At 40.5% G+C, this 27,565-nt stretch overlaps 1 protein-coding gene across 2 annotated transcripts in view; it reads right to left on the bottom strand.

Moving 5' to 3' along the window:
* The window catches only part of myo10l3 (myosin X, like 3), a 78,148-nt gene that overhangs the window by 33,154 nt on the left and 17,429 nt on the right, over positions 1–27,565 (bottom strand). The window contains exons 2-16 of one of the 2 annotated variants that reach the window (XM_082175659.1): positions 26,418–26,516; positions 13,624–13,782; positions 12,187–12,374; positions 10,898–11,032; positions 10,577–10,715; positions 10,385–10,469; positions 10,183–10,289; positions 9,565–9,694; positions 8,923–9,041; positions 7,071–7,217; positions 6,876–6,976; positions 5,011–5,077; positions 3,669–3,761; positions 3,284–3,352; positions 1,821–1,903 (exon numbers count right to left, since the gene is read on the bottom strand). In XM_082175659.1, coding sequence (XP_082031785.1) covers positions 1,821–1,903; positions 3,284–3,352; positions 3,669–3,761; positions 5,011–5,077; positions 6,876–6,976; positions 7,071–7,217; positions 8,923–9,041; positions 9,565–9,694; positions 10,183–10,289; positions 10,385–10,469; positions 10,577–10,715; positions 10,898–11,032; positions 12,187–12,374; positions 13,624–13,782; positions 26,418–26,516 — 1,721 coding nt within the window. Of the gene's footprint in view, positions 1–1,820; positions 1,904–3,283; positions 3,353–3,668; positions 3,762–5,010; positions 5,078–6,875; positions 6,977–7,070; positions 7,218–8,922; positions 9,042–9,564; positions 9,695–10,182; positions 10,290–10,384; positions 10,470–10,576; positions 10,716–10,897; positions 11,033–12,186; positions 12,375–13,623; positions 13,783–15,127; positions 15,143–26,417; positions 26,517–27,565 lie in introns of those variants that run through there. The other variant, XM_082175660.1, reaches the window with a different exon arrangement.

Here is a 27,565-nt window from a genome sequence, read left to right as displayed (position 1 = left end):
AACACGAGAATGAACCTCATTGGTTCTTGCGGAAGCTCAAACGTGCTGCGTAACACGAGAATGAACCTCATTGGTTCTTGCGGAAGCTCAAACGTGCTGCGTAACACGAGAATGAACCTCACTGGTTCTCGCGGAAGCTCAAACGTGCTGCGTAACACGAGAATGAACCTCATTGGTTCTTGCAGGAGCTCAAATGTGCTGCGTAGCACACGAGAATGAACCTCATTGGCTCTTGCGGAAGCTCAAACGTGCTGTGTAACACGAGAATGAACCTCATTGGCTCTTGCGGAAGCCCAAACGTGCTGTGTAACACGAGAATGAACCTCATTGGTTCTCGCGGAAGCTCAAACGTGCTGCGTAACACAAGAATGAACTTCATTGATTCTCGCGGAAGCTCAAACGTGCTGTGTAACACGTGAATGAACCTCATTGGTTCTTGCGGAAGCTTAAACATGCTGCGTAACACGAGAATGAACTTCATTGATTCTCGCGGAAGCTCAAACGTGCAGTGTAACACGCGAATGAACTTCATTGATTCTCGTGGAAGCTCAAACGTGCTGTGTAACACGAGAATGAACCTCATTGGTTCACGCGGAAGCTCAAACGTGCTGTGTAACACGAGAATGAACTTCATTGGTTCTCGCGGAAGCTCAAACGTGCTGCGTAACACGAGAATGAACTTCATTGGTTCTCGCCGAAGCTCAAACGTGCTGCGTAACACGAGAATGAACTTCATTGGTTCTCGCGGAAGCTCAAACGTGCTACGTAACACGAGAATGAACCTCATTGGTTCTCACAGAAGCTCAAACGTGCTGTGTAACACGAGAATGAACTTCATTGGTTCTCACGGAAGCTCAAACGTGCTGTGTAACACAAGAATGAACTTCATTGGTTCTCGCAGAAGCTCAAACGTGCTGCGTAACACGAGAATGAACTTCATTGGTTCTCGCGGAAGCTCAAACGTGCTGCGTAACACGAGAATGAACTTCATTGGTTCTCGCGGAAGCTCAAACGTGCTGCGTAACACGAGAATGAACTTCATTGCTTCTCGCGGAAGCTCAAACGTGCTGTGTAACACAAGAATGAACTTAATTGGTTCTCGCGGAAGCTCAAACGTGCTGCGTAACACAAGAATGAACTTCATTGGTTCTCGTGGAAGCTCAAACGTGCTGCGTAACACGATAATGAACTTCATTGGTTCTCGCGGAAGCTCAAACGTGCTGCGTAACACGAGAATGAACTTCATTGGTTCTCGCGGAAGCTCAAACGTGCTGCGTAACATGAGAATGAACTTCATTGGTTCTCGCGGAAGCTCAAACGTACTGCGTAACACGAGAATGAACCGCATTGGTTCTTGCAGAAGCTCAAACGTGCTGCGTAACACGAGATTGAACTCAGATTTCATCAAAAAGATCTTCATTTGAGTTCCAAAGATGAACGAAGGTCTTACGGGTTTGGAAAGACATGAGGGCGAGTAAATTATGACATTTTCATTTTTGGGTGAACTATCCCTTTAAATCAAAAGTTGAATTTGTTAACATTGTTAACATTGTAACATTGTTAACATTGTTAACATTAACAAAGACTAATAAATACTTAAAAAAATAAATTGCTCATATTTTAGTTGTCATGTTAGCTAATGCATTTACTAATGTAAACAAACGAGACCTTATTGTACACTGTTACCATTTTTTTTTCAGTATGAGAAGTATAACTTACAGTATATGCATCACTGATCTCATGACAAGCTGGAAAAACTTCGGATCATAGGATCCACAGCATTGTTTAAAATTTCTGAAATGAAGTGAATGATTTGTCACCTGCTGTCCTTCAGCATGTTGAGAATATCATCCCTGAATGTGTCTCTGTTCTTCTCTAGAATGCCACGCACATCATACAATACCTGACACACACACAAAGAAAAGTTATAAAATACATGTACAGTGACTAAAATGCTAATTGATCTATTTATTAATAGAATTTTTTTTACATAACTCCTTTATGTAAACCTACTGCATACATAGCCTACTTCATGTGTTTGCCCCAGCATTTCTAACTGAACTGAATTGAATTGTGTATGTGAAGAAAATACAAAGTCTCTGATTCCTGCATTGTACTTTCAGCCAATTGATGAGAGACCAAAGAGAGAGTTTGATCGAGCTGGTGCTGCCGAAGTTTAATGCAGTCACCTGTTGAGTATTACTCAGTCGTGACCTCCGTGGCGACAGATTCCTCAACAGGTCTTAACACCATGAAATAAACTCCTGATCTGTAGAGTATGCAGCATCCAAAACACATGCTGGGGGTATTTATATCACCAACTTGATAATTGCAATCTCTCATTTAAACAGATAATTCATCCAAAGCTCATAGTCCGATCTTTCATTTGTTTTGGCCAAGAGAGCAGATGCTAAAGATTCTGCATCTGAAAGCATTTGAAAGACTGGATTGATATTGTGGGCACATGTCAGACATTTTGCATGCAACTTGCATATCTCAGAAAGTGGTAAAAATCAGTATCTTTGGCTACTGTAAAGTAAAAAATATATATAAAAAATCCTTAAAACAAGATATATTTACCTGAGAAGCATGCAACCTGATGCAATATTGCTTCTCAAGAAAATGCATCTGTGTAGATGTTTTTTGCTGGTAAACAAGACTAAAATACGGATTATTTTTTGAAGTAAAAAAGTAAAAGCAAGTGAAAAGCAAGTAGAAGTGTGAAAGAAAACTGTCAGGAAAAAAAATTATTGCAACTAGAGAAGGAGCTGGACAGCATGCCAAATGCTTCTCATGGGAATGCATGTTAGCCGTGTGGTTTCCAGCACATTAAACTGTGAAGGCTTCGTGTAGTGCCCATGGTGAAAGGGCAAACCAACTCTTAACTTTCCATCTCTCTGTACTTTTTTCAGCATACTGAACTGACTGCTTTCTCTTACTCTCCTGAACAGACTCTCTTATAGACCGAAACTGACACTGACAGATGATGAGAGAGAGTGAGAAAACTGGGGAAGTCCAGAGCTCACTTCCTCTTGGCAGTCACACCTGTGACATATATAGTGATAGATCGGTATATCGGTCAATATTTTAGATTATAGGTATCAACAGAAATGGTCATTCCACCTGCTGTTGGTTTCAAAACGTAGCAACATGCAGCAACAAATGAAGTCTGATGTCAATTTAAAGCATTTCAACTTTTGGCAGACCTTATAAAATCTTTCCAACCTCACAAATAATAGTATATAAGTAATACTAAAATAACACTGTGTGTTGATGTAATTACCTCTCCTGCATAATGTTTAATACCAAACTGGTGATCTGCCACTCTTGGTTTCACGTAGTATGGGTTTGTCTGCAGAGGCAGAAACACATAACACATTATTTCACATTGATTATATTTTGCAGCGTGCACACTCAAAGACACTTCAGTCGAGGCAGACTGTATGTGGGTTCTCCGAGGACACACTCATTGTTCCCGGGGCCTGAGGAAAGCCTGCTCACGTTACCGTATTGTGCATGTGCGTGTGAGAGGCTGTGGGGGTGTGACTATCGGCTCAGCGTTGGTCTTTATCAGTGAGTTTAAAGAAGCATTAACTCTCTGTGATCTGAAATGAGACGAGGAGAAGAAAGCGCATATGTCTGTGAGGGTTTTGAAAAGGAGGACTTACGGCATGCCGGCTGTGTAGTTTCTCCAGCAGGGTGTAGTCCGTGCCTTTAGGGAATCTGCTCTCTTCATTGATAAGAGCCAACATGCCCAGTTTCTGAGAAAAGAGCACACTGATCTAAGCACACGCTCTCTGGCTCTCCACACACACAAAATGTATTATTATTAACCACAGGGGTCTCGTTCATAGTCATGCATTTGTATTTATGTGAGATATTGGCCAAAGGTTATTTTAAGAAGTTGATATTTTTCTGTGACAATGCAGGAGGAGGACTAAGATTGAAGATGCTAATTATTTCGGTAACACTTTAATTGACAGTGTCCTTGTTACGTTACATGTACTTACTCTAGTAATAACAGTAAATTCTGCATAATTACAAGCAACTAACCCTAAACCAAACCCTATTCCTTACCCTACAGTAAGTACAGTACGTAAATGTATAATTACACTGTAACAAGGACACATTAAAATAAAGTGTAACCATTATTTCTTTTTTTTATATGACCCTTTTTAGCCACTTGATATGGATGGTCTGATAGTATATTTGGCAAGGAGACATCTTTTCAATTTGAACTGGAACATGTCATTTTTACTGTAAAATAACATGCAATAATTTGCAATCTCTAAAACATTCCCTGTTGAATGTTAAAAAAACTGTTATGTATGCAAATTCACTTTAGTATGTTTAGCAGATAATGCACAAAACGATTACATTGTGAAACGTTCCAGACCTCTTAGAGACGTACACTACTGTTCAAAAGTTTGCGGTCAGCAAGTCTCTTATGCTCACCAAGGCTGCATTTATTTGATCAAAACTACAGTCAAAACAGTAATATTGTGAAATTTAAAATAACAGTTTATATTTTAACATATTCTAAAATGTAATTTATTCCTGTGATGTCAGAGCTGAATTTTCAGCATCATTACTCCAGTCTTCAGTGTCACATTTTTATGGAAAGAGGATTCTTTGATGAATAGAAAGTTCAAAAGAACATCATTTATTTGAAATAGAAATATTTTGTAACCTTATAAATGACTTTACTGTCACTATTGACCAATTTAACATGTCCTTGCTGAATAAAAGCATTAATAAAAATAAATATCTTATTGACCCTGCACTTAGGAGGGCAGTGTTAATGATGAAGAGGGTAGGAAATGATGCAGAGAAGAGACAGGTACATCTCCTGTATGAGCCCCCATTTACTTTTGGTAGACCATCTAATCAGCCAATATTTCTGAAAATGACTACTGTAGAGATCACATTCTACTGGTTATCGACAATTAAACAGTTTATAATGAGCACTGTGGGGTCCCAGTGAGAGCTGATTAAAGGTTAAAAGGCCACCTTTTCGATCAGATCCAAACACTCAGCGTTGTCCATCCAATCGATGGCCTCCCAGTGTATCCCCTCCCTGTGTGGAGACAAAGGAGAACCTCTTGAGCAACAGATACACACATCACAACACCACAAGTACACAAAGGTGGTATTATCCTCAGTGTTCATGTGATGAAATGAGCTGTGACCGGGCTCTGCTGACCCCCCCCCCCCCCCCCCCCCTCAGCCATCACATTTCAACACAAGAACACAACTGTGTGGGAAAGAGGAGACCCATTCACACATCTGGCAGAGTGCCTCCATAGTGACTACAGTAAGAAGAGGCAGAGAAACCCTTTCCCTTAGTTAATCTGCTATCTCTCCATCACTCTGCCCTAAAAGATAGTGCAGGACAGTCCATGTCATGTACATCATGTCACATACACCTCTGGGACACGTCGCACCTCCTTCCTTCTATACGATTTCACCCTGTTGTGACCTGAGCTCTCAATGACACCTGATAGCTTGAAACTACGTGTCTACAGAGCAGTCTGTGTCGGACTCTTAGGTTTTCCACAGCAGTTTCATGTCCTGATGATGATGTAATCTACGCACGTGAATGCTTAGTCAATGCATTACTGGTGTGCAGTCCAGTTGTATACACTTATTTATTTTTACATTCTGAACACACTTCAGAAGTCAAGAGGATGATAGAGCTTCTTTCACATGTCTGAGTATGTGTTGTTGTTTGCTAAAGCTAATACCTGAAACACACTGTTCACAAGTATTTGAGGCAAACACCTCTGGCTCAGAGGTGCAGTGAAATGTCTTAGCGTAAACATTAGCTTAAAGTGGTCTTTTCTAGAGTCGGTTTTCTTGCGTACATTAGCACAAAACAGCCAAATAATGGACTCTCATTTCTCACATGGATCATTTTCTCACTATAGCAGACATTAACATTAGTCATACATATATCTACAGTCATTTCAGGTGAAGTACTGTCATGGTAGAGCAACAGTTTGAAATGACAAGCTAGTTAAAGGTATATTTTTATAGCTAGCTGAATAATAGAACATCCAGTTTATCTGCACAGATATTTGATTACCGCATGTGGCAATATTCAGTTAACTAGCAATAAACATGTATGATTCTATAAGATTCTCAAGGTCTGAAAAATACGTTGAAATGTGTCAGAGTGCAATTCATAAGGCGAAACAATCACTCATTGCATTTTTAGAGTGGCCACAAAGGGTGCTCCAGTAAGCACTGCTGTTTTCTACAGTCAGTTTTCTCTTTCAAGTCACTATGCATGAGCAGTTTGAAAACAATCTTGATCAATCTGAGTATGTTAGTTACTAACTTAAGTATCACCCCCTTGAGTACAAAAGTCTGTTATCATCACAGTAATGCAAGACCTCATGTGCTGAATATGACTATGCACACTTCACTAGTAGGCAAAAACCAGTCCGAATGAATAGTATTTGAAAAATAGTAGACGAAAAGTATCCAGATGACCTAATACTTATGCAGAGATTCTGAAGTGTGCATCCAATGGATACTTTACAATCCCATGAGGCCATGGGAGAGGATTTATGGAAGGGGGGAAAGCGATGCAAGTGACGTGTCAATGCATATTTATGTAGTATGTCCAGTTTGCATTTATACGACACACATGCATACTTTGCGACGATTGGAAAAGCATGTTCTATATAAGTTTTTTATCAAATGTGTGTGATTTCAGTACACGTCTGGTATGGTATGGTGTGGTATGGCTTTATGGCCTAATTTTTTTATCTATCTAGTTAAATGAAGGATGGAAGACAGTGTAGAACTATCTAAGCTGGTTTCTAGAGCAAAATTATGTCAAAATCTAAGAATCAGGGTCACTGGCCCACCTGTTATATTCAAGCTGCTCCAGGGAGAAGATGTGCTTGTTGAAGTACTCCTGGAGCTTCTCATTGGCATAGTTAATGTTGAACTGCTCAAACCGGTTCACCTGGAGGGGGGAAAAAAAGTCATAAAAACATGACAACACGCCATCGGCAGGTTGTCTGTCTGGAACATTTCACCTCAACTCAACGAACTCTCACCTCGAAGTTCTCAAAGCCAAAGATATCCAAAATGCCAATGGACTTGAAGTTGTCCTTTCCTTTGATTTTCTGGTTGATTCTGGTGATGATCCAAGAAAAACACTGGGAATACAACGCCATGGCCACAGAGTCCCTGGAATCAATTGCCTTTGGAAAGCAGGGCAGAGACAAATATTAATCCAGAGACATTTTTCCTTTAGTTAGCCTCCAACAGTGCAATTTAAAACCATAAAATCAACAAGCAATGTCTCTGGAGATTATTACAAAACACTAAAATGTCTATTTGCATTTCAACATCATAAAAAGAAACTAAGGTTTTGTTGGACTGAATTTGCTACTCTCAATAATTGTGCGTGTCTTTAAACGTTTGAAAACAATGCGTGTCTTTCCTGATTTATAGCTGAGATTGGATCAAATACAGTGGCCCCAATAAGTATGTGCACACTTAAGCCATATTTAAACCACCCTAAGGTTTTCAAATTATACTCAAAAGGAAGAAAAAAAATAATTTCTGGTTGTCAAACAGTAGTGGAACATGTTGATCTTAATGTGATGATCTACACCAGTGCTAGGATACAGATACACACTGTGAGAACTGATTTATACAGTACATCCACTAAAACTGACCGACCAGTTCATTTTATAAAAGTGATGAAAAGTGAGGAAGCTCTTGAGAAATATCTGCTTCTGGAATTTCAGTTCAATTTCAACTCATAAACCCAGCAATAACCCTGAGCTGCTATTACTGGATTACAGAAGGAGAGAAAGTTAATAACCACAAATTAGCCTCTGCTATTCCTAAGAACACTAAACTCCCGTCTATTGTTTCAGCAACACTATAATTCATCAGTCAGAGACACTTCTGCCTGATTCTGAACTGTGTGTTGGCTCCATCAGAAAGACCTGAAAGAATGGCTGTTTGTGCAGGATACGGCCAATGGCAGCTGTTGAGGTCCTGGCCACTGTGTTAGTGCATTATGAGAAAAAGAGGAGGAGGAATAAGGGCCTCCATTAAGACGTGGCCCTGCTTTATGACCGCTAACACAGGCTGGAGTTAGTGGCCATTGTCTTTGTTCATGAAAAGATTGCTTGTGTGTCGGTCACAAAGGCCAGGGCCCTTAGTACATGCTGGATGAGATTTATGGGATAATGTGGGTTGGGGTCTCTTTATTCTTCGCATGCACACACTTTCATCCCCTAGCTCCATTTTCATTGGTCTAGCTCCCTTTTTCCAACCAGTTTCCAAAAACAAGCCTTTGATTTTCATTCACTTGACCATGAACTTGCATTGCGGGACAGAAGAATTCTCAAGAGTAAGTTTTGAAAGCTCTGCTCTAGCGCTAAACTGTCTCTTGTGTTTACCGTGCATATTTGTGTGGTAGGCTGCCCCCATTAGGCGGCTGCTAACCGCCGTCTCCACACTCTGCCTCTATTGTGTTTTTTCTCATGAGATCTTTATCACCGAGTTATTATAGCAGGAATCCGAGGGGACAAAAAAACAGGAAATGGTACCAAGTCACGCAAAGACACTTTTTACACAGGCGTATGGGTGTAAGCATGTTTTTTTAAATGACAAGTCTGTCAGTAAATCTGGGGTGAGTGGGGGTGTAGGGAAAGGAACTTGTCTCTGAACACACTGAGGGCACAGCACAGACATGTCACGACATGATACAACATGAAGGGTAAAAAAAAAAAAAAAAAATCTGTAGCAGAAATATAAAACTTTTTGAAACCATTGCCCAAGCTTATTCCAAAATGTAAATAAACAAAGACATATATCTTATTCCTAAACATACCAGTATACTATACATATACAACATCATAAAAATGGACGCATGTCCTGGTTCCTTACCTGTTCCACAGTGAGGGGCGAGCAGATTTCTTCTCCTCTGAGGATCATGGACCGCTGTGTCAGAACCTCAGACAGCTGAAAGGAGTCGAGTCCCAGCAGATCACTGACGACACTGACCACTGTCAAATAAACACACTGCATAAGCCTTCACAACTGAGGAAAGTGTGATTATTTATTATTATTAGGTCACTATCCATTAATATCTTATCCTGAGATAATATTTATTATTTAGTCAATATTCATAGAGCAAATTGAATCTTCAGTTTCATGCATGTCTTCAGCATATTTTTGAAAATAATTATGAAATGTTCCAAAAAACCTAATTAGATCAATTTGTGACCCGTAAAGATTCAAGTTTTAACCAAACCTACAACAATTCAAAAGCTTGGGGTCAGTAGGATTTTTGTTTTTGTTTTAAAGAAATGAATACTTTTACTCAAAAAGGATGCATAAATGTATCAAAAGTAAAAGTAAAAACATATATAATGTTACAAATAGATTCTATTCATCAAATAATCCTTAGAAAGAAAGCAGTATAACTGTTTTCAACATTAATAAGAATAAGAAATGTTTCTTCAGCGTATTAGAATGATTTCTGAAGGATCATATGACACTGAAGACAAACGCTGATCCGTATCGAACCTCCTTTAGTGGTGATCTGAGCACCCCCTGCAGTCATGAACTCAATGTTGCCGATCTGTAAGACCCCAGACAGCAGCTTGAAGACATCCCGGATCTCTTCCTCTGTGAATACCATCACTTTCAAAGCTTCCTACAGTCAGTAAATAAAATTAAACCATGAACATGTCTCTTTCCCCTTATAATACAGATTACAGAATAAAAACATAATAAAAGTCTAAATCTGCTCATTATATAAAGCGATCAAGTCTCTTCAGAAAATTAGGGCTAAACCGCTCAGTTCATATGGATTAGTTTTACAATCTGTTTATGAACTTTGTTGGACTGTCAAATTTCTCAGATTTCTTTAACTACATTTCATTTGTGGTTCCGAAGATGAACATAATCTCACAGGTTTTGAACAACATGAGGGTGAGTAAATGATGACAGAATTTTCATTTTCTAACCCTATAACTACTTTGTGCTGAACAGTTTACAGAAAAGAGATGATGTGGTGCCCTCTAGTGGAACATTTATTAAAGCTCAATTGCAGGGCATTAACCTCTGTATGTTCATGAGACAAGTAACTGTCTAAGAGTCAAGAACACTGTCAAACACAGACCATGCAAAATATTGACTGACCATCACACTATCATAGAGGTGTTTGTCATTCAAGCTTCTGTCTTTCACACAGCCAGACTGGTTGAGGTAATGATACGCCTCGGGAGAATCAGCCAGCATGTACATTTCTGAGGATGAGAACACGGAGTAATATAAAAACAATGGCCAGAGAAAAAGATTCAGCTTATTTAAAGTTGAAGTGTATAAAAAGCTAAAATCTCACCTCTGTGCTCACGCTTAGCACCTGACAACAATGCATAGAAAATATGATAGTTCCTCTCTCCCGGATTCTGCCGCACGACTCGATTCTGGAATGTTACGACATTTTTACAGCACAAAGCATTTAATAGGCCTACAGCTGCTCATCTGCAGGTCTATAAATGGCTAAAAAGAAAAAGAAGTAAATAAAAGATACCTTTTCAAGTAAATAATCAATAATACAGCCGCCCTGAATATTTCCACTCTGAGAGAAGTGAAGCTGAATGAACTTGCCAAAGCGACTGGAGTTGTTGTTGTAAACGGTTTTTGCATTCCCAAACGCCTCCATTATTGGACTGGAGTGGAAGAGAAGGAACAGGTGTTAAAATGGAAAGAGATACAACTGTGTGTGTGTGTGTGTGTGTGTGTGTGTGTGTGTGTGTGTGTGTGTGTGTGTGTGTGTGTGTGTGTGTGTGTGTGTGTGTGTGTGTGTGTGTGTGTGTGTGTGTGTGTGTGTGTGTGTGTGTGTGTGTATGACCTGCTCTGTACAATGGCCTGCTCCACCCTGGTGGTCCTCTCTGACAGCGGAGAGCCTGTGGAGTTCTGACTCATGACAGACAGGAACTTCAGCAGCAGTTTGGTGCTTTCTGTCTTCCCAGCACCACTCTCTCCACTGAGAACACACACACATGAAGCACACAGTAAACACACAAGCACACCTTTGTCTGCAGTTTTATAGGTTTGCATATTGTAACATACTTACTTAAGTAAAAATATCACAACCGTTAAAAAGTTTGGGGTTGGTAAGATTTTTAAATGTTTTTGAAATGAGTCTCTTATACTCCCCAAATCTAAACAGTAATAAAAAATAAAACTTTACTATCTTTAAAAATGTAATTTATTCTTGTGATGTCAAAGCTGAATTTTCAGCATCATTACTCCAGTCTTCAGAGTCACATGATCCTTCAGAAATCATTCTAATTTGCAGATTGGCTCAAGAAACATTTCTTATTATTATAAATGTTGAAAGCAGTTCATTTATTAATATTTTTGTGATACCGTCACACAGTCTTTGATGAAGTTCGGCATTTATTTTGAACAGAAATCTTCTGAAACATTATAAATGTATTTACTGTCATTTTTCATTAATTTAATGCGTCCTTGCTCAATAAAAGTATTATTTTCTTTATATATATATATTTCTGTAGGCTCATTAGCCTAACTTTGTGAAGTACAGAGTAAGGGCATTATGACTAGTGGGTAAAATTCCCTCTCCATGTCCAGTGAAGTGATTTATTGTTTAACACTTGTTCTGTTTGTAGTTTGTGGTGCCCTTAGAACTGTGCATACTCTCACAATGCTGTTAACTCCCTACAATTTGAAATGTTTTATTAAACATAATACCATATAAAGACTTTGCACAAACACCCAATCACTCCAAGCTGCCACTCAGGGTAAAGTTCACACTACAGGACCTGAAATGCTGTGGTGCTCACACTACACAACAAGGTTCCTTGTCATCTGTAGTCGTGTTGTTATAGCAGCGCGAATACTACTCAACATTACGCTGATGAGGTACACAAACTTCAGGATATTTTGTCAAGAGGCAATCCCAACCAACAGCGGGGGGAAAAAACCCTCTTCTCACAAAAATTCACGCTAGAAGTTCCCACAAGTGATTACGTGTGCGTTTGAAACCCACAAATGACCAAAAGCTGTCTGGTGAGCTTTACATCAAGAGGATCTGATTAATAGTATTTAATTCCTTTAAACTAGAATAATACTCAATGTGATGTGATGCCTTTAAGAGCAGCAGCAGCGTGTTACCTGATGAGCACACACTGACTGTCGTGTCTCTTCCACAGGCAGCGGTAACACTCGTTGGCCACAGCAAAGATGTGTGGAGGTAGTTCACCCAGGTGATGTCTGCTGTACACATCCACTGCCTCGGCGTCATACAGCCCTGATATCTGCTTATAAGGGTTCACGGCCGCTAGGATGGAGCCAATGTTAGTCTGCAAGAATGAACAACAATAAGAACATACAGGTTTGAACGCACACTGTTTACATTTTTTATGTTGAACAAAGTATGTATCGAAATGGAGATTTTGTTAAAACTCCAGGGACATTTTAACTTTTCCAGCCCAATAGACAATTTAACTAACCTTGACTCTCTAACACCATTCACCTGGGAAAAATAATCCATGACAGTATTTTGTATTGTATCATTTATGGTTCTAAAAGTTTCCAAGTGCTGATGAATTGTAATAATATCTACGATCTACAAAACATCGTAATAGTATGTTTTCTCATAGATTGACACTCAAATGAAATCTTTGCACTACAGATTTCCAATCGTGTTTATTTTTTTATTATTGTTGGTTTATCTAATAATCTACAATATACCTGTTATGTTTTCTGGTCAGTTTAACATTGTATATTGTGGTATATGTTAAAATTCAGTTTGACAGTTAAATAAAAGTAAAATGATAACATACATGTTAATGAAAAAAAAATCATAAAGCATGAATGGTAAGTAGTTTCAGACTTATAAAACTATCATCAGAGGTAATAGAAATTAGAAGATAATGTAGAAGATTTGTAAAACCAGTCGTCATAGTTCTTGGGATAAATTTTTGCTGCATTTATTTCATGCTTATTGTTGATACATGGACATTTTTGCACAGCGTTAAGCTCAGATTAAACCCCATTAAAGCTTCACAGAACAAAGTTCTTTTTAGGCAAAAGACTTCTCAAAGTACAGATTGTTCCCTTGTTTACATGAAAACACTGCAATCAAATTCCTATTTGAATTTAAAGTAGATAATTTGTGTGTGTGTGTGTGTGTGTGTGTGTGTGTGTGTGTGTGTGTGTGTGTGTGTGTGTGTGTGTGTGTGTGTGTGTGTGTGTGTGTGTGTGTGTGTGTGTGTGTGTGTGTGTGTGTGTGTGTGTGTGTGTGTGTGTGTGTGCGTGTGTGTGCGTGCCATGAGGAAAACAGCTTATAAACCATACTAAGTGATGTTTTTTGAAAATGTAAAAATGCAGAACGTTTTCTGTGATGTGATGGTTTGTGTGTGTGTGTGTGTGTGTGTGTGTGTGTGTGTGTGTGTGTGTGTGTGTGTGTGTGTGTGTGTGTGTGTGTGTGTGTGTGTGTGTGTGTGTGTGTGTGTGTGTGTGTGTGTGTGTGTGCGTGTGCGTGTGCGTGTGCGTGTGCGTGTGCGTGTGCGTGTGCGTGTGCGTGCATTTTGCAAAAATAACACTTACATAAATAAGGTCCTTCTGGTAGCGAAGAAAGAGGTTGTGCATGATGGCGGCCTCATGTAACTCGGCCAGAGTGGACATGTCCTCCACTCCACTGATGCTGGTGGGATGCATGGGGAAAACCTTTAGCCTGTTCACCTCACCCTGATCCAGAGTTATCACCTTCAACACACAAAAACACACAATCATGTCATTATCAACACAAACTATAAAGGGCTGTCATCAGAGGAGCAACTGGGACATTAGTTTTAGTGCTCTCAGATTAACCAGTACACCAGAGTAAGAGATCTGTGATTTATGCTGCTATGAAGCAACAGTGCACAAGACAGGGCTCATTTACAGGAGTATACATGTGGGCCGGAAGCTTGTTTTACTAATTTGTCCGGGCCTGCTCGATCTTTCTGCCAAGTTGTTTCACATTCCTGAAACCATACCCACCCATGACATCTTCACAGTGATCCTCTCACTTTCATTGTCCTGAGCGCTTCCTCCACGACTTGTCCTCAGAAATCCTTGGACACACTACATTATGCTGAATCACAAGGCTGATGTCTTCATTGCACACTGCATTTGAACCGGTTCTCTTTAATCTACTTAACTGACATTGAGGATTCCTTAAGATGGGTTTGCTGAATCATACAGACATTATCATGTGTATCTATTGTAATGCACTGTCATTCATTATTAACTGATGCACAAGCAACCCACCACTAACGCTGCACACACATCCTACACAAATCTTCAAGTAAATGTCAGAATATTATATCAGAAGAGAGATCATTTCTGAGCAGATCAGTAAACATTCACTGTAAAAAAAAAAAAAATTTATTAAAAAATTTTTTTTTCAGTTGGATCAACTAGGATTTTTAAGTCATTTCAACTTAAATTGCATTAAAGTGACTTAAAAAATGTGTTGAATCTTGTATAACAAAAAAAAGTAGAAATTGCTTAACTTATATTGAGTTAAAGCAACGGAAATTATGTTGTATTGTTTACAGTGTTGAGTTAAACTACAGACATAGAGAAAATGTTACTTATCTTCTTATCCACCTTTTTCCTAACGAGATACTGCGTTTTAAATTATGAGAGGAACTTTGGGGAAGTTCCACTCAAAAAGACTAACAAATCATTTCAAATCATAAATTTGAACAACAAAGAATCCTTATTCCTCAGCATCCTTTTGTTTAATGTTCGATGGTTGAAGGGTGAGTAGAATAATGCATCTGATTGTACCCAGTTTTTGAAAATGCTTGTTATTGTGTTCATAGAGTGAACCTTTCGCTGATTGTTTACAATTTAACGGAAGTTACTCCCATAATGCGCTCAAAGCGTAGGAAGAATGTGGATAAAAGAACACATTTAAACAGGCTTTAGACAGCCAAAGTCTGCTATATATGCAGACAACGTTTAATTAGTTGTGCTTGCTAAGGTGTTGTTCATATTTAAAGTTAGGACTTTGAACAAAACTGTAGTATTTAACTCCAGCACAAAAAATTGCCTAACCTACCTTTAACCAGTAGACGATAAAACCAGCGAAGGAAAACAATCACTCAAAACACTTTAGCAACTCATTTGGAACACCCTGGCAAAGAACTAAGTTAAATAAAGTCCTTAAAATTGTGTTGAATGTTTCTTTCGAAGCGTGTAGGTCATAGTTATTCTTGTAACTGAGATCGATGACAAATCCATTAGCAAAAAGTGCCACTAAAATTGAATGATGTCATACAATAATGATCTTATCATTGTGGCTCGTCAGGCCCGTCTCCAGACAGATGAGATTCATTGATCAGACAAGACAGAAAGGAAACAGCACTTTGGCAGAATCTCAGCCTCCACCTGAGATAATGTGATCTATATGGAGATACGAGACACAAAACCCATGTGTAGTAACACCTGAGGCTCTGTTTATCAGATTAAAGTTTCGGGTGTGAAGCAGTGTGAGTCTATTCTAGGGGGCGCTATGACTTTATCATGATTCATTCATGTATAATGAGGTCATTGTTGCATCATAGCTGTGTTAATGTGTTTCATAGTTTACGTTATCATTGTGTGACGCCTCATCTTTCACCAGACCAGGAATTTGCTCTCTATGGGTCATTTCACAACACAGAAGGACGCCAGACGCACTTTGGGTCAAAGTTCATGCACAAAATACATGAGCTCCAGCCACATGATTCATCCGCAAACATCCAGTAAAGAAGTCAAGGATGTTTAATTGAAACATTCCTGCTGATCTGGAGACAAATTCCCCAAATTCCTATTCATACGATGCTGGCTCCCACCACTAAGGGCAAACAAACAAGCCTGGAGGTTGAAACAACACTCTGTACATGAGAAGTGGGAGGTTTAAAATGCCAATAAATGTGTCTAAATCAAACATTCACAGGATGTGGTAAGAGGCAGGGCTTCATTACGTGGGGATGACCAGGAAAATGTCCCTTAGGTTGGTTCAAGTGTATGGGTCCATAAACATCCACAAAAAGGGTGTATTGTACCCTGTGAATTCAAGCAACGGCCATGAGGTCTCTTAAAAGATGAATCCACTTAAATGAATGTCACCACTAAAAAACTATAAAGAAAACTCAATTAAAATATTTTCATTAACAGATCAAATAAAAAAAGAATATAAAAAAATAAATAAAAATAAACTAAAACTGATTTTTATGACTCTAAAACTAACTGAAAAAAATCCCGAAGCCACAACTTAATTTATATTATTTAACTTGGGCAACACAAAAATAATACAATTAAAATTAAAGACTAAAACTACACTGAAGATAACAGCCATACAGGGAAATCTAACAAAAATAAAATTTAAATAAAGAAAAGCTAAAAATAAAATGGAACTATAAAAACTTAAAAAAAACTATAATAACCCTGAATTTAAATTATAAATTTAATATATACACCACCGTTTGAAAGTTTGGGGCCAACAATTTTTTTTCTAAAATAAATTAACACTTTTATTTTGATTGGATGCATTAAATTGATCAAAAGAGACAGAGAAGACATTTTAATGATACAAAATATTTATATTTTAAATAAATGCTGTGCTTTTGAACTTTGAAATATGAAGCAGCACAACTGTTTTCAACATTGATAATAATAAGAAATGCTTATTGCAGCAAATCGTCATATTAGAATGATTTCTGAAGGATCATATGACACTGAAGACTGAAGTAATGATGCTGAAAATTCAGTTTTGCCATCAAAGGAAAAAATTACATTTTGAAAACATATTCAAACAGAAAATATTTTAAGTAGTGATGATATTTTACAACATTCCTGTGTTTATGCTGTATTTTTAATCAAATAAGTGCAGCCTTGGTAAACATGAGATTACTTTAAAAAATATTTTAAAAAAACCTTACCAAACCCAAACTTTTGAACTAATATAATTATAACTTGAGCTGGTTTCATAAAATGAGACAATTTTTGTCTGATAATCTGACTCTCAAAGCAACATTTCATAATGCCTCATCTAATTGTCCTCTGCCGTTGTCCAACTCACTTATGTTATACAATATGTAACACAATTAGAGGAATATGACAACTGAACAGCATTGATGGCTACAAAGTAAATACTGAACAAGGGTTTTCTACAGCAACATTTACAATCTGATGCAATCTATCATAACTGCTGTCATTTTGTACTCAGTTCATGCTGAGTGCAAACAAATTGTCATAAATTTTGTGAAAATAAGAGTGTATTTAACATCTATGATCATCTATGCGCCCCCGGTTATAGTGTCCTGCTGTCCTCTGCAAATTGACACATGGCAGGGAGTCAGCTTGTCATAGCGCCATTAGCACATTACAGGCGTTCAGACAGGACAATGGGTGTCAGTGTTGACAGTGTGCCAGAAAACGGGAACATCACCTCTGGTTGCTAAGCAATGGACCATCCCTGGGAGAACTGGGAATCCTGATGATGAGATCATCAATAAAAAATGAGAAAAAACAACCAGTGCAGTCAGTTTGAAAAAAATGATGCCCTAGTGTGAGATAAATAAATGGAATTTCCTGGAATTTGAAGGAGTTATTATTTGTGTTCCAGTTTGCTATCACTATAAGATACCAAATTTCCACTTGTTTAGCGGAACTGTCCATTGTCCATGTAGGTTTATCTGTCTTCCTCAGAAGCAAGACTTCCTCATCATGCACGAAGTGATTAAGCATTAGGAATTGTTGTTAATCTTCATTTAAGTTTGCATGACTTGCATGAGAAATGGCATATTCATTCCTGTAAGTATTTTACAACTCAAGTATCAGCATTCAATAAATGCTTTCATGGTCTTCCAAACAGTAAGTACACACACAACATCAATGCACTTACATGAGAATCAACACACTCCCCTAAACGTGCGTGTGCATGTGAAACCATCTGCTAAATCCATTGATCCAGAGTTATAAAGTGCACAATCAATGTTTTCCTAATGTGACGTTTTCACCGAGGGCAGGGCCGCTGACTGATGCACAAAAACAAGGTCCAAAAAGTATGTTTAAATATTAAACTACGCAGTCTCATTTTAGGACTGGATTTAAACAAAAGATTGTTTATTCAAGCAAAGATCATTTTATGCTATACACATATTAGCAAATATATTTTGTAATGACTGCGAGACATCACATCAAGGCACTGTCTGCCATCTGTGTCATTAAAGTACTATCATTGCCTTGTATACGCAATAAAATTCAAATGAATTTCATCAAGTTTGTTGTATACTGTATCAGCTTATTAAAAGTAAATAATCTAAATGATTAATTGTCTAGTAACTGAAGGTTTGTAATTAAAAGAGTTACTGGCATCTTCTGTACAAGAGCCCTGCATGAGGCTTTGTGTTTGAAATACCACACCCTGCTGTATATAGAGCATAGACTATATGAATATGCATGAGGTGGGTGGGGCCTGATCAATAGGGACGGCCCAGTAGTGAGCAGACACATGGAGGCCAGCTGAAATGGCTCTACTCTTCACAGGAAGCGTTCTTCTCTCAACCCATCCGCTGTACCAGCGCTGAGTCACACCCTGCTCAAAGCAATCCCATAAAAACACAGGGGCTGCTTTACAAAACACTATCTATAGACTTAGTGAAAGCCAAGAGTCTATTAAATACTGCTGATAATGGTGTTAAAAGCATTTCAAGTGTAAAATGATTAAAAAAATAGGCTTATTATACAGTATTAATACATCAGTTACAAACCAGCTTTAAATAAAAACACAGATAATTAACTTTTTTGCACCAAAGACCAAATGAGACAAACAGACAGATAGAGTGAACCGACAGACGGACAGTTACATACATAGATACATACATACTGTACATAGACAGACAGAGCTCTGGCAAGAGGAAGTCACTCTTCTGAATGAGCTCGAGCTCAAGCTTCACCCCAGAACAGTGTGTCAGTGGAGTGTCAGTCTCTTCACACCTCACTGAACTCACACACAGCCTCCTGATCTCTGTTGGGGCATGGATGCCACAGTAAGCTCGCTAAATAAAACATGTGACGGGGTCCCATGCACTAACACTTTACTATGCGGTTTAATGAGCCAGACACTGCACTGCATGCCGGGAGTCTAACTGTCGGTTTGGGGTGTTAACAGTTTGAAATGAGAGTTTCATTTCATTTTTCATTATCTTTAGTCGGTATAGTCTCTGAATACTTCTCTATGGTCACACACTGTGCTTGGTTGAAATTGGCCTAAACACAAATTGATCACCACCACATTGGAAGTCATTTATGTTAAAATGCCCTTATTATGGTTTTTCGAATATTCCCTTTCATGCAGTGTGTGTTCTGCAAAGTTGTAAAGTCGAAAGAGCACGATAAATAAAGTAATTGTCTTCCAAAAGAAATAATCAACTCAGAACCGCCTAAACGAATCGTCTGTAATTTGAATCCCACTGCGTGACAGTTCTAAGTCACTAGAAAAGACATTTCACTAGAAAATATATTTTCTACCAGGTGTTCAGAATACGTAGTTTTGTGTTTTAGATTATTATTATTAGTACGTTATTACTGTCTTACTGAAATACTTCTGCTAAGATGCTGTGGGCCACTATTACTGTCACGAATTCAGCCTCTGTGGCTCCCTCCGCTCACCACCAGAGGTCACCATCACCTGAGTACTAACTCTGTGGACTTCATTTCCCATATGCCCCGTACCTGTGACCGATTCCACTCACAGGTGTTTCCCATTGACTCACAGGTGTTTTCCATTGACTCTATACTATTTAAACTGTTCTCCCAGCTTCCTCATTGCGAAGTCTTGTCTTGCCATGCAAACATTTCTGAGCGTTTATTCCGTGTGTGATTCCCCGTGTATGACCTGGACTGTTTACTGGACTCTGATTCTTTGCCGCCTGCCTATTCTGATTCCATCTGCCTTGTCATTTGATTATCCTGTGTGTTTGCCGCCTGCCCTGATCTCCAGCCTGAACTCTGACTTTGATTCTGCCTTATCTACATTGTGTTTGAAGCCCGTGATTGAACTCTGCCTGTTAGACTTGCATTCTGTTTTAATAAAGCTGCATATGGATCCTCACGACACTGACTCCTCGTTACAGAAGACTTCGCCGCCGCTCGATCCAGCAGCATTCTACCACTTCACCACCGAGGTCACGGCTCAAGCATCGGTCCTGGCCACACACCAGGAGCAGCTCAACCGATTAACCTCGCTTACTGAGGAACTGGTAAAGGCATTACAAACACTTCGTCTCCAAGTACCCAGCGATCCTGCTCCACCCCCCACTCCACCTCAGGCACATGCTATTCCCAATACCACCAGCCCTCGTCTCGCCTTCCCAGAAAAATTTGATGGATCTCCAGACAGATGTAAGGGATTCTTACTTCAATGTTCTATGTTTGTCAATCAACAACCCATGTTGTACCCTGCAGATGAGAATCGCATCGCATTTGTGTGTTCGCTTCTCACGGGGAGAGCGTTGGATTGGGCTACTGCAGTATGGAGTGAGGATAGATCAACCTTCCCCTCATATAGAGCTTTCATTCAACGCTTTAAAGAGGTGTTTGAGCACTCCGTTGGAGGAAAGGAAGCGGGTGAGCAATTGCTATCTCTCCGGCAGGGAAGGGGTTCGGCGGCGGATTATGCTCTATCATTTCGCACTCTCGCAGCTCAGACGGGGTGGCCAGATGATCCTCTCAAGCTACACTACCGTAAAGGCTTGTCTATGGAGTTACAGTCTGAACTTGCCTGTCGCGACGAGGGAAAATCACTGGAGCAATTCATCGAGCTGTCCATCAAGATCGACAATCTCCTTCGATCTCGTCGCACCAACCGCCTGCCCACTTCTTCCATGACACTTTCAACAGTTAATTCAGACGTAGAACCCATGCAAATTGGCTTAACACGCATCAGCGAGGAGGAGAGAGAGAGACGCATTCGACAGAGCTTATGTTTGTACTGCGGATTACCGGGACATCTAAGAGCAACCTGTCCTACTCGTCCACCCCGCAGTCCCACGGTGGTGAGTTCAATTCCCAAATCCACTACTAGTTTAGAGATTGCAGTCACTCTGGAGATAAATGGGAGAATCATTGAGACAGTGGCATTGATTGACTCTGGGGCTGCAGGAAACTTCATCGATATGTCTTTCGCAAATAATAATAATATTCCCCTTGTTCCCTATGACTCTCACTTGGCAGTTGCAGCGCTAGATGGCCGACCTCTGGGCTCCGGTTGTATCAAGTTCACCACTGAAGATCTGCAGTTGAGCACCGGAGTCCTCCACACTGAAACCATCCGTCTGTTTGTCTTTCAATCACCACAAAATCCCATCATCCTCGGTCTTCCTTGGCTGGAGCTGCACAACCCCTCTATCTCATGGACTAAGAAACAAATCACTCAATGGTCAGAGTTCTGTCTTCACAACTGTCTTCACAACATGCCTGTCAAGAAGAGGAGCGAGACTTCTTTAACAGATTCACTGCCTAGTGTCTATCAGGATCTAGCCGAAGCGTTCAGCAAGGAAAAAGCATCACACTTACCTCCTCACCGAGCCAGTGATTGTGCCATAGATCTCCTCCCAGGATCACAACCTCCCAAGGGCAGAATCTTTCCACTGTCACAACCCGAAGCAGAAGCTATGAAATCCTACATTCAGGAGGAACTCGCCAAAGGTTTCATCCGTCCCTCCTCGTCACCCGCATCAGCAGGCTTCTTCTTTGTCAAGAAGAAAGATGGAGGTCTTCGTCCCTGTATCGACTATCGATCTCTCAACGACATCACGACCAAGTTCCGTTATCCTCTACCACTCGTCCCGGCTGCTCTCGAACAACTCAGACGAGCAAGATATTTCACCAAACTGGACCTTCGTTGTGCCTATAATCTCATTCGCATTCGTGAAGGGGACGAGTGGAAGACTGCATTCTCCACCACGACGGGGCACTACGAATATCTTGTTATGCCATTCGGCCTGTCCAATAGTCCTTCCGTGTTTCAGGCTTTCATCAATGATGTTTTCAGAGACATGCTGAACCAAGGGGTAATTGTTTACATTGATGACATCCTGATTTACTCCGAAACTTATGAGGAGCATGTTAAACACGTCAGAGCAGTCCTGAAACGTCTCATTCAACACCAACTGTACGCCAAGGCAGAGAAGTGCGAGTTCCACCAGGAAACCATCTCCTTTCTCGGGTATGTGATTAGCTCTGGAGGGGTTGCCATGGACGAGAGGAAGGTACAGGCGGTATTTCACTGGTCCCAACCAACCACTCTCAAGGAACTACAACGCTTCTTAGGATTTGCCAATTTCTATCGGCGGTTCATCCGTAACTTCAGCAGTATCGCTGCCCCTATGACATCCATGATCAAAAAGGGAATCCAACGTCTAACCTGGTCTTCAGCAGCTATAGCAGCGTTCCGTTCACTAAGAGAGAAATTCACAACCGCTCCCATCCTGCACCATCCCGATCCCGAACGTGAATTCGTAGTGGAAGTAGATGCTTCCAGCACAGGCATTGGGGCAGTGCTTTCACAACGCCAGGGTGAACCTCCCAAACTTTTCCCCTGTGCGTTCTTCTCCCGTAAATTGAACTCCACCGAACAGAATTATGACGTTGGCAACCGCGAACTTCTCGCAATGAAGGCAGCATTCGAGGAGTGGCGTCACTGGCTGGAGGGGGCTAAACATCCGTTCACTGTTCTCACTGATCATCGTAACCTAGAGTATCTGAAATCAGCCAAACGACTCAACCATCGACAAGCCAGATGGTCACTCTTTTTCACCAGGTTCGATTTCAAAGTTACTTATCGTCCAGGCTCTCAAAATACTAAGGCGGATGCTCTCTCTCGACTTCATGAGTCGGACCTCCTATCGCCAGATCAAGAACCCATCATCCCATCCACTATCATTCTCGCACCTGTTCAGTGGGACATACTAACCGAAATCGCAGAAGCCCAGGTCACCGAGCCACCACCGGCCGAGACCCCACCAAACCTCACGTACGTTCCACAGGCCCTAAGACAGAGAGTTATGCAAATAGTACACAATAACCCTAGTTCCGGTCATCCAGGTATAACGGCTACAGTGCAACTCCTCAACAATAAGTTCTGGTGGTCTTCTATACGATCGGACACCATCACATTCATTCAGAATTGCACCGTCTGCAATACCTCCAAATCTCCGCGTCAATTACCTGCCGGCCTTCTTCATCCATTACCCATCCCACAAAGACCATGGTCACACATCGCCATTGACTTCGTGACTGACCTACCACTCTCTCAGGGCCACACTACCATTCTCACGGTAATTGATCGCTTCTCTAAAGCCTGCAGACTGATACCTCTTCCCAAACTCCCCACTGCCCTGGAAACTGCTGAAGTTCTCTGCAATAATGTATTTAGATTCTATGGTCTACCGGAGGATGTAGTCTCCGATCGGGGTCCGCAGTTCACCTCCCGAGTCTGGTCCGCTTTCTGTCAGCTACTGAACATTAATGTCAGCCTAACCTCCGGATACCATCCTGAAGCCAACGGTCAAGTGGAGAGATTAAATCAGGAACTCACCCGCTTCCTTCGCTCATATTGCCAGAAGCATCAGTCCGACTGGAGTCGCTATTTGCTATGGGCCGAGTATGCTCAAAATTCACTCTGCAAGCCATCTACAGGTCTCACCCCCTTCCAATGCATCCTAGGTTTCCAACCCCCATTGTTTCCGTGGTCTGGAGAACCCTCGGACTTACCTGCAATTAACTCATGGTTACAACGCAGTGAGGAAACGTGGAACAATGCTCATGTCCATCTACAAAGAGCAGTTCATCGCACCAGAGAACAGGCCAATCGTCATCGGCGAACCAATCCCAACTACCAACCAGGGCAATGGGTTTGGTTGTCCACCCGTGACATACGGCTCCGGTTACCCTGCAAGAAGCTCAGTCCCAGGTACGTGGGTCCTTTCAAAATCATTAGACAAATCACTCCAGTTTCATTTAGATTAGCCTTACCTAACCATTACCGTATCTCACCCACTTTTCATGTCTCCTTGCTCAAGCCCGCTGGTGGTCCGAGTGGAGAGGAGGTCCTAGATGAGGCTGGTGACCAGAGAGCTCCTCCCATCATCATCGACGGCCAGGAGGCTTACCGGGTCCACGAAATCCTGGACTCTCGTCGTCGGGGCAGGTTCCTCCAGTACCTCGTGGACTGGGAGGGATATGGTCCAGAGGAGAGGTCCTGGATCAATGCTGTTGATGTTCTAGACCCTTCACTCACTACTGATTTCCATAGAGACCACCCGGACAAACCTGCCCCAAGACCTCGAGGAAGACCCCGGCGTCGTTTGCCTCCTCGCGTCAGGAGCCGCTCACAGGGGAGGGGCTCTGTCACGAATTCAGCCTCTGTGGCTCCCTCCGCTCACCACCAGAGGTCACCATCACCTGAGTACTAACTCTGTGGACTTCATTTCCCATATGCCCCGTACCTGTGACCGATTCCACTCACAGGTGTTTCCCATTGACTCACAGGTGTTTTCCATTGACTCTATACTATTTAAACTGTTCTCCCAGCTTCCTCATTGCGAAGTCTTGTCTTGCCATGCAAACATTTCTGAGCGTTTATTCCGTGTGTGATTCCCCGTGTATGACCTGGACTGTTTACTGGACTCTGATTCTTTGCCGCCTGCCTATTCTGATTCCATCTGCCTTGTCATTTGATTATCCTGTGTGTTTGCCGCCTGCCCTGATCTCCAGCCTGAACTCTGACTTTGATTCTGCCTTATCTACATTGTGTTTGAAGCCCGTGATTGAACTCTGCCTGTTAGACTTGCATTCTGTTTTAATAAAGCTGCATATGGATCCTCACGACACTGACTCCTCGTTACAATTACATAAAACGGTGTCTATTAATGCAGATTGTCTGTCATTCTTACTACTTTGAGTATAGATAAAGGATGGAGCAAGATTTGTTTTACAAACGTGTATGTTACATTAGTCCTTCACGTAAGTGCTTGGTAAAATTGACGTCATCATTACTGTCTTTACAATGTGTACATGTGAGGACTGAGGAAGCCTCCAGAGCTGAAATTCAGTTATGGTAATAATAACTGATAATAACCAATCACAACAGACTGGGCCATCTGGCCAATCAGAGCAGAGCAGGCTGAAGGGAAGGAGGAATTTAGAGAGACTAAATCATCTGATGAGTCGTTTGAGAATTATAGAAAAATGTGGAGATATGCAATGTATATTATGAGAAATTTAAAGTTGTTGTTGTTGTTGTTTTTTTTTACATTTGATGCATGTAAACCTGTTGTAGGAGACCTCCAAAACAAAATTAGGGAACTTAAAAAAAACAAAAACATAATAGGGGCACTTTAATGCATGTAGAATATAAGAATTGCAGAGTTTGCATTAAATCTGGAATTGAAAAACTGCCGGTTTAAGCAATTATGGAAATTCTCAAGTATTAATCTATGGAAATAGTAATCAGTCTGAAGTGATTTAAATGTGGAATGTGGAAATCAATTTGTGCTGTATGTTCAGAATGACACACACGATTACTAATAAGATTACAAATTTGTATAGAAGCTTTCCTGTCGCAAGATAGTCCATACTGTATGTTCTGTTAATGATATAAAGAATCCAATTTTCTGGAGATTTAAAGGAGATTAAAAATGTATCATACAAAGTCTGCAAGAGATATTTAAACATATGAGCTGAACTGTACAGTATATCACAATTCCTAAATTATGTAGGATCAGAACAAAGCACACAGGCTACATGTTGACACACATCTGATAAATATATTCTGACCTGCATTCTTATTGTGCTTTGAGAACAGGATTTCCTCCAGACACAAAGCTTAAACAGAGGGCCATACTGATTAAACGCAGTGGCTAAACTCGGCTTCCTTATGGACATTCCTGCTATTCATATCAAACTATAGTAGGGAGAAACTGGAATGAATTCAAACCATATTTTACATTGCAGGACCTCACACAATTGAAGACATTAACAGTAAAACGTATCTCTCTCAGACAGATGGCCATCCGATTTATTAAGAATAAAATGGCTAAATAAAAATTGCACAAATAAAGGTGAAAGCTCTTAAAGAGAAATGAAAGTTCTGTCCTCATTTATTCACACTCTTGAATATAAAAGGAGAAATTTGAATGAATGTTCAAACTTTTTTTAATACAATGAAAGCACATAGTGACCAACATCATATTTTGGGTTCCACGGATGGAAGTCATACAGGTTTGGAACTCCATGAGGGTGAGTAATTATTCTTTTCATTTTTGTTCAAATAAAAGTTCACAGCAGGCCGTCGCTCTTACCTCTCCATAGTCTGTGGTGAGGATGAGAGTCCGGTCATCACAGCAGCTGACAATGGAGGGAAAGAGCTGCTCCTTATCCCGCACCCACACACGAGCTCCCTAAAAGACAGACAGACCATATGAGACATTAAATACAACAAACCAATCAAGAACAGCACAAAAAAGACAAGCTCATTAAAGATCTGACCTAAGAAGACAGAGATTTCCTTACTATTGCAGCTGGTACATAAATTAAATATGCATGTATATGGAGGAGTCAATATTATGTGCTTCGAAAAAGAGCTGAAAACAGAACAAGATGATACAAAGAGGATATCAGTCAGCAATTTCAATTGATCTCAACCACAGCCCAACCCTTAAACCCCATCATGGTCTTTCCATCATCATCATTAAAGCACCACAGCCATTCCGTCTCGCTACGTTTTCATTTTGTAGTCATACAGTGGTGCATTTGACTGGTAGAAAGATCCCTCCCAATGGGTTTAAACATTGTGGGCACACAGGCAGCACAGAACACTATTCATGCCAACAGCACATGCTGCAAACCAAAGTAAAGCCCTTTTGACAGCACCAAACCCTGTACTTTAAAAAGAGGGTTGTTTCTCATGTCAGTTTTATGAAGGGGCCTTTGCTTGTGCACTCGCCTCCATGATTGGGTTTTTGATGAGATGCCAAAGTGTTGCTTAGTGGCTGCTAGGGCATTCTGGGTGGTTGCTTACTGCCTCCAAATCAATAGAGTCAAGTCCCAAGATCAGTCTGAATTGTAAAAAGCAAACCCTCACCTTCAAGTCGTTCTAAACCTGTATGACTTTCTTTCGCCTGTGGAACATAAAATAAGATATTGTGAAGAATGCTTAAAGGGATAGTTCACTTTGAAATTAATTTTTGGTATGTTTTAGCTTACCTCAAGGGCATCCAAGATGTAGGTGTCTTTTTTTCCGCAGTAGTTTCAATTTTGATATTTTTAGGTCAAACCGTTCTTGTCTGTCAGTCATACAATGCAGGTCGATGGTCACTGTCTCAAAGAGCATGCACAGAGTCCAAATTAAAACAATTCCCTGTCGTCCAAATTAAACAATTCCCCATCGTAAGTACACATTGATGGCACAAGACACGAAACGAGCGGTTTGTGTGAGAAAACGAACAGT

The sequence above is a fragment of the Leuciscus leuciscus genome (assembly GCF_965113295.1).
Source record: "Leuciscus leuciscus genome assembly, chromosome: 7".
In the NCBI taxonomy this organism is placed as follows: Eukaryota; Metazoa; Chordata; class Actinopteri; order Cypriniformes; family Leuciscidae; genus Leuciscus; species Leuciscus leuciscus.
The sequence above is the reverse complement of the archived record's forward strand: the minus strand, read 5'-3'. Positions and strand labels throughout refer to the sequence as shown.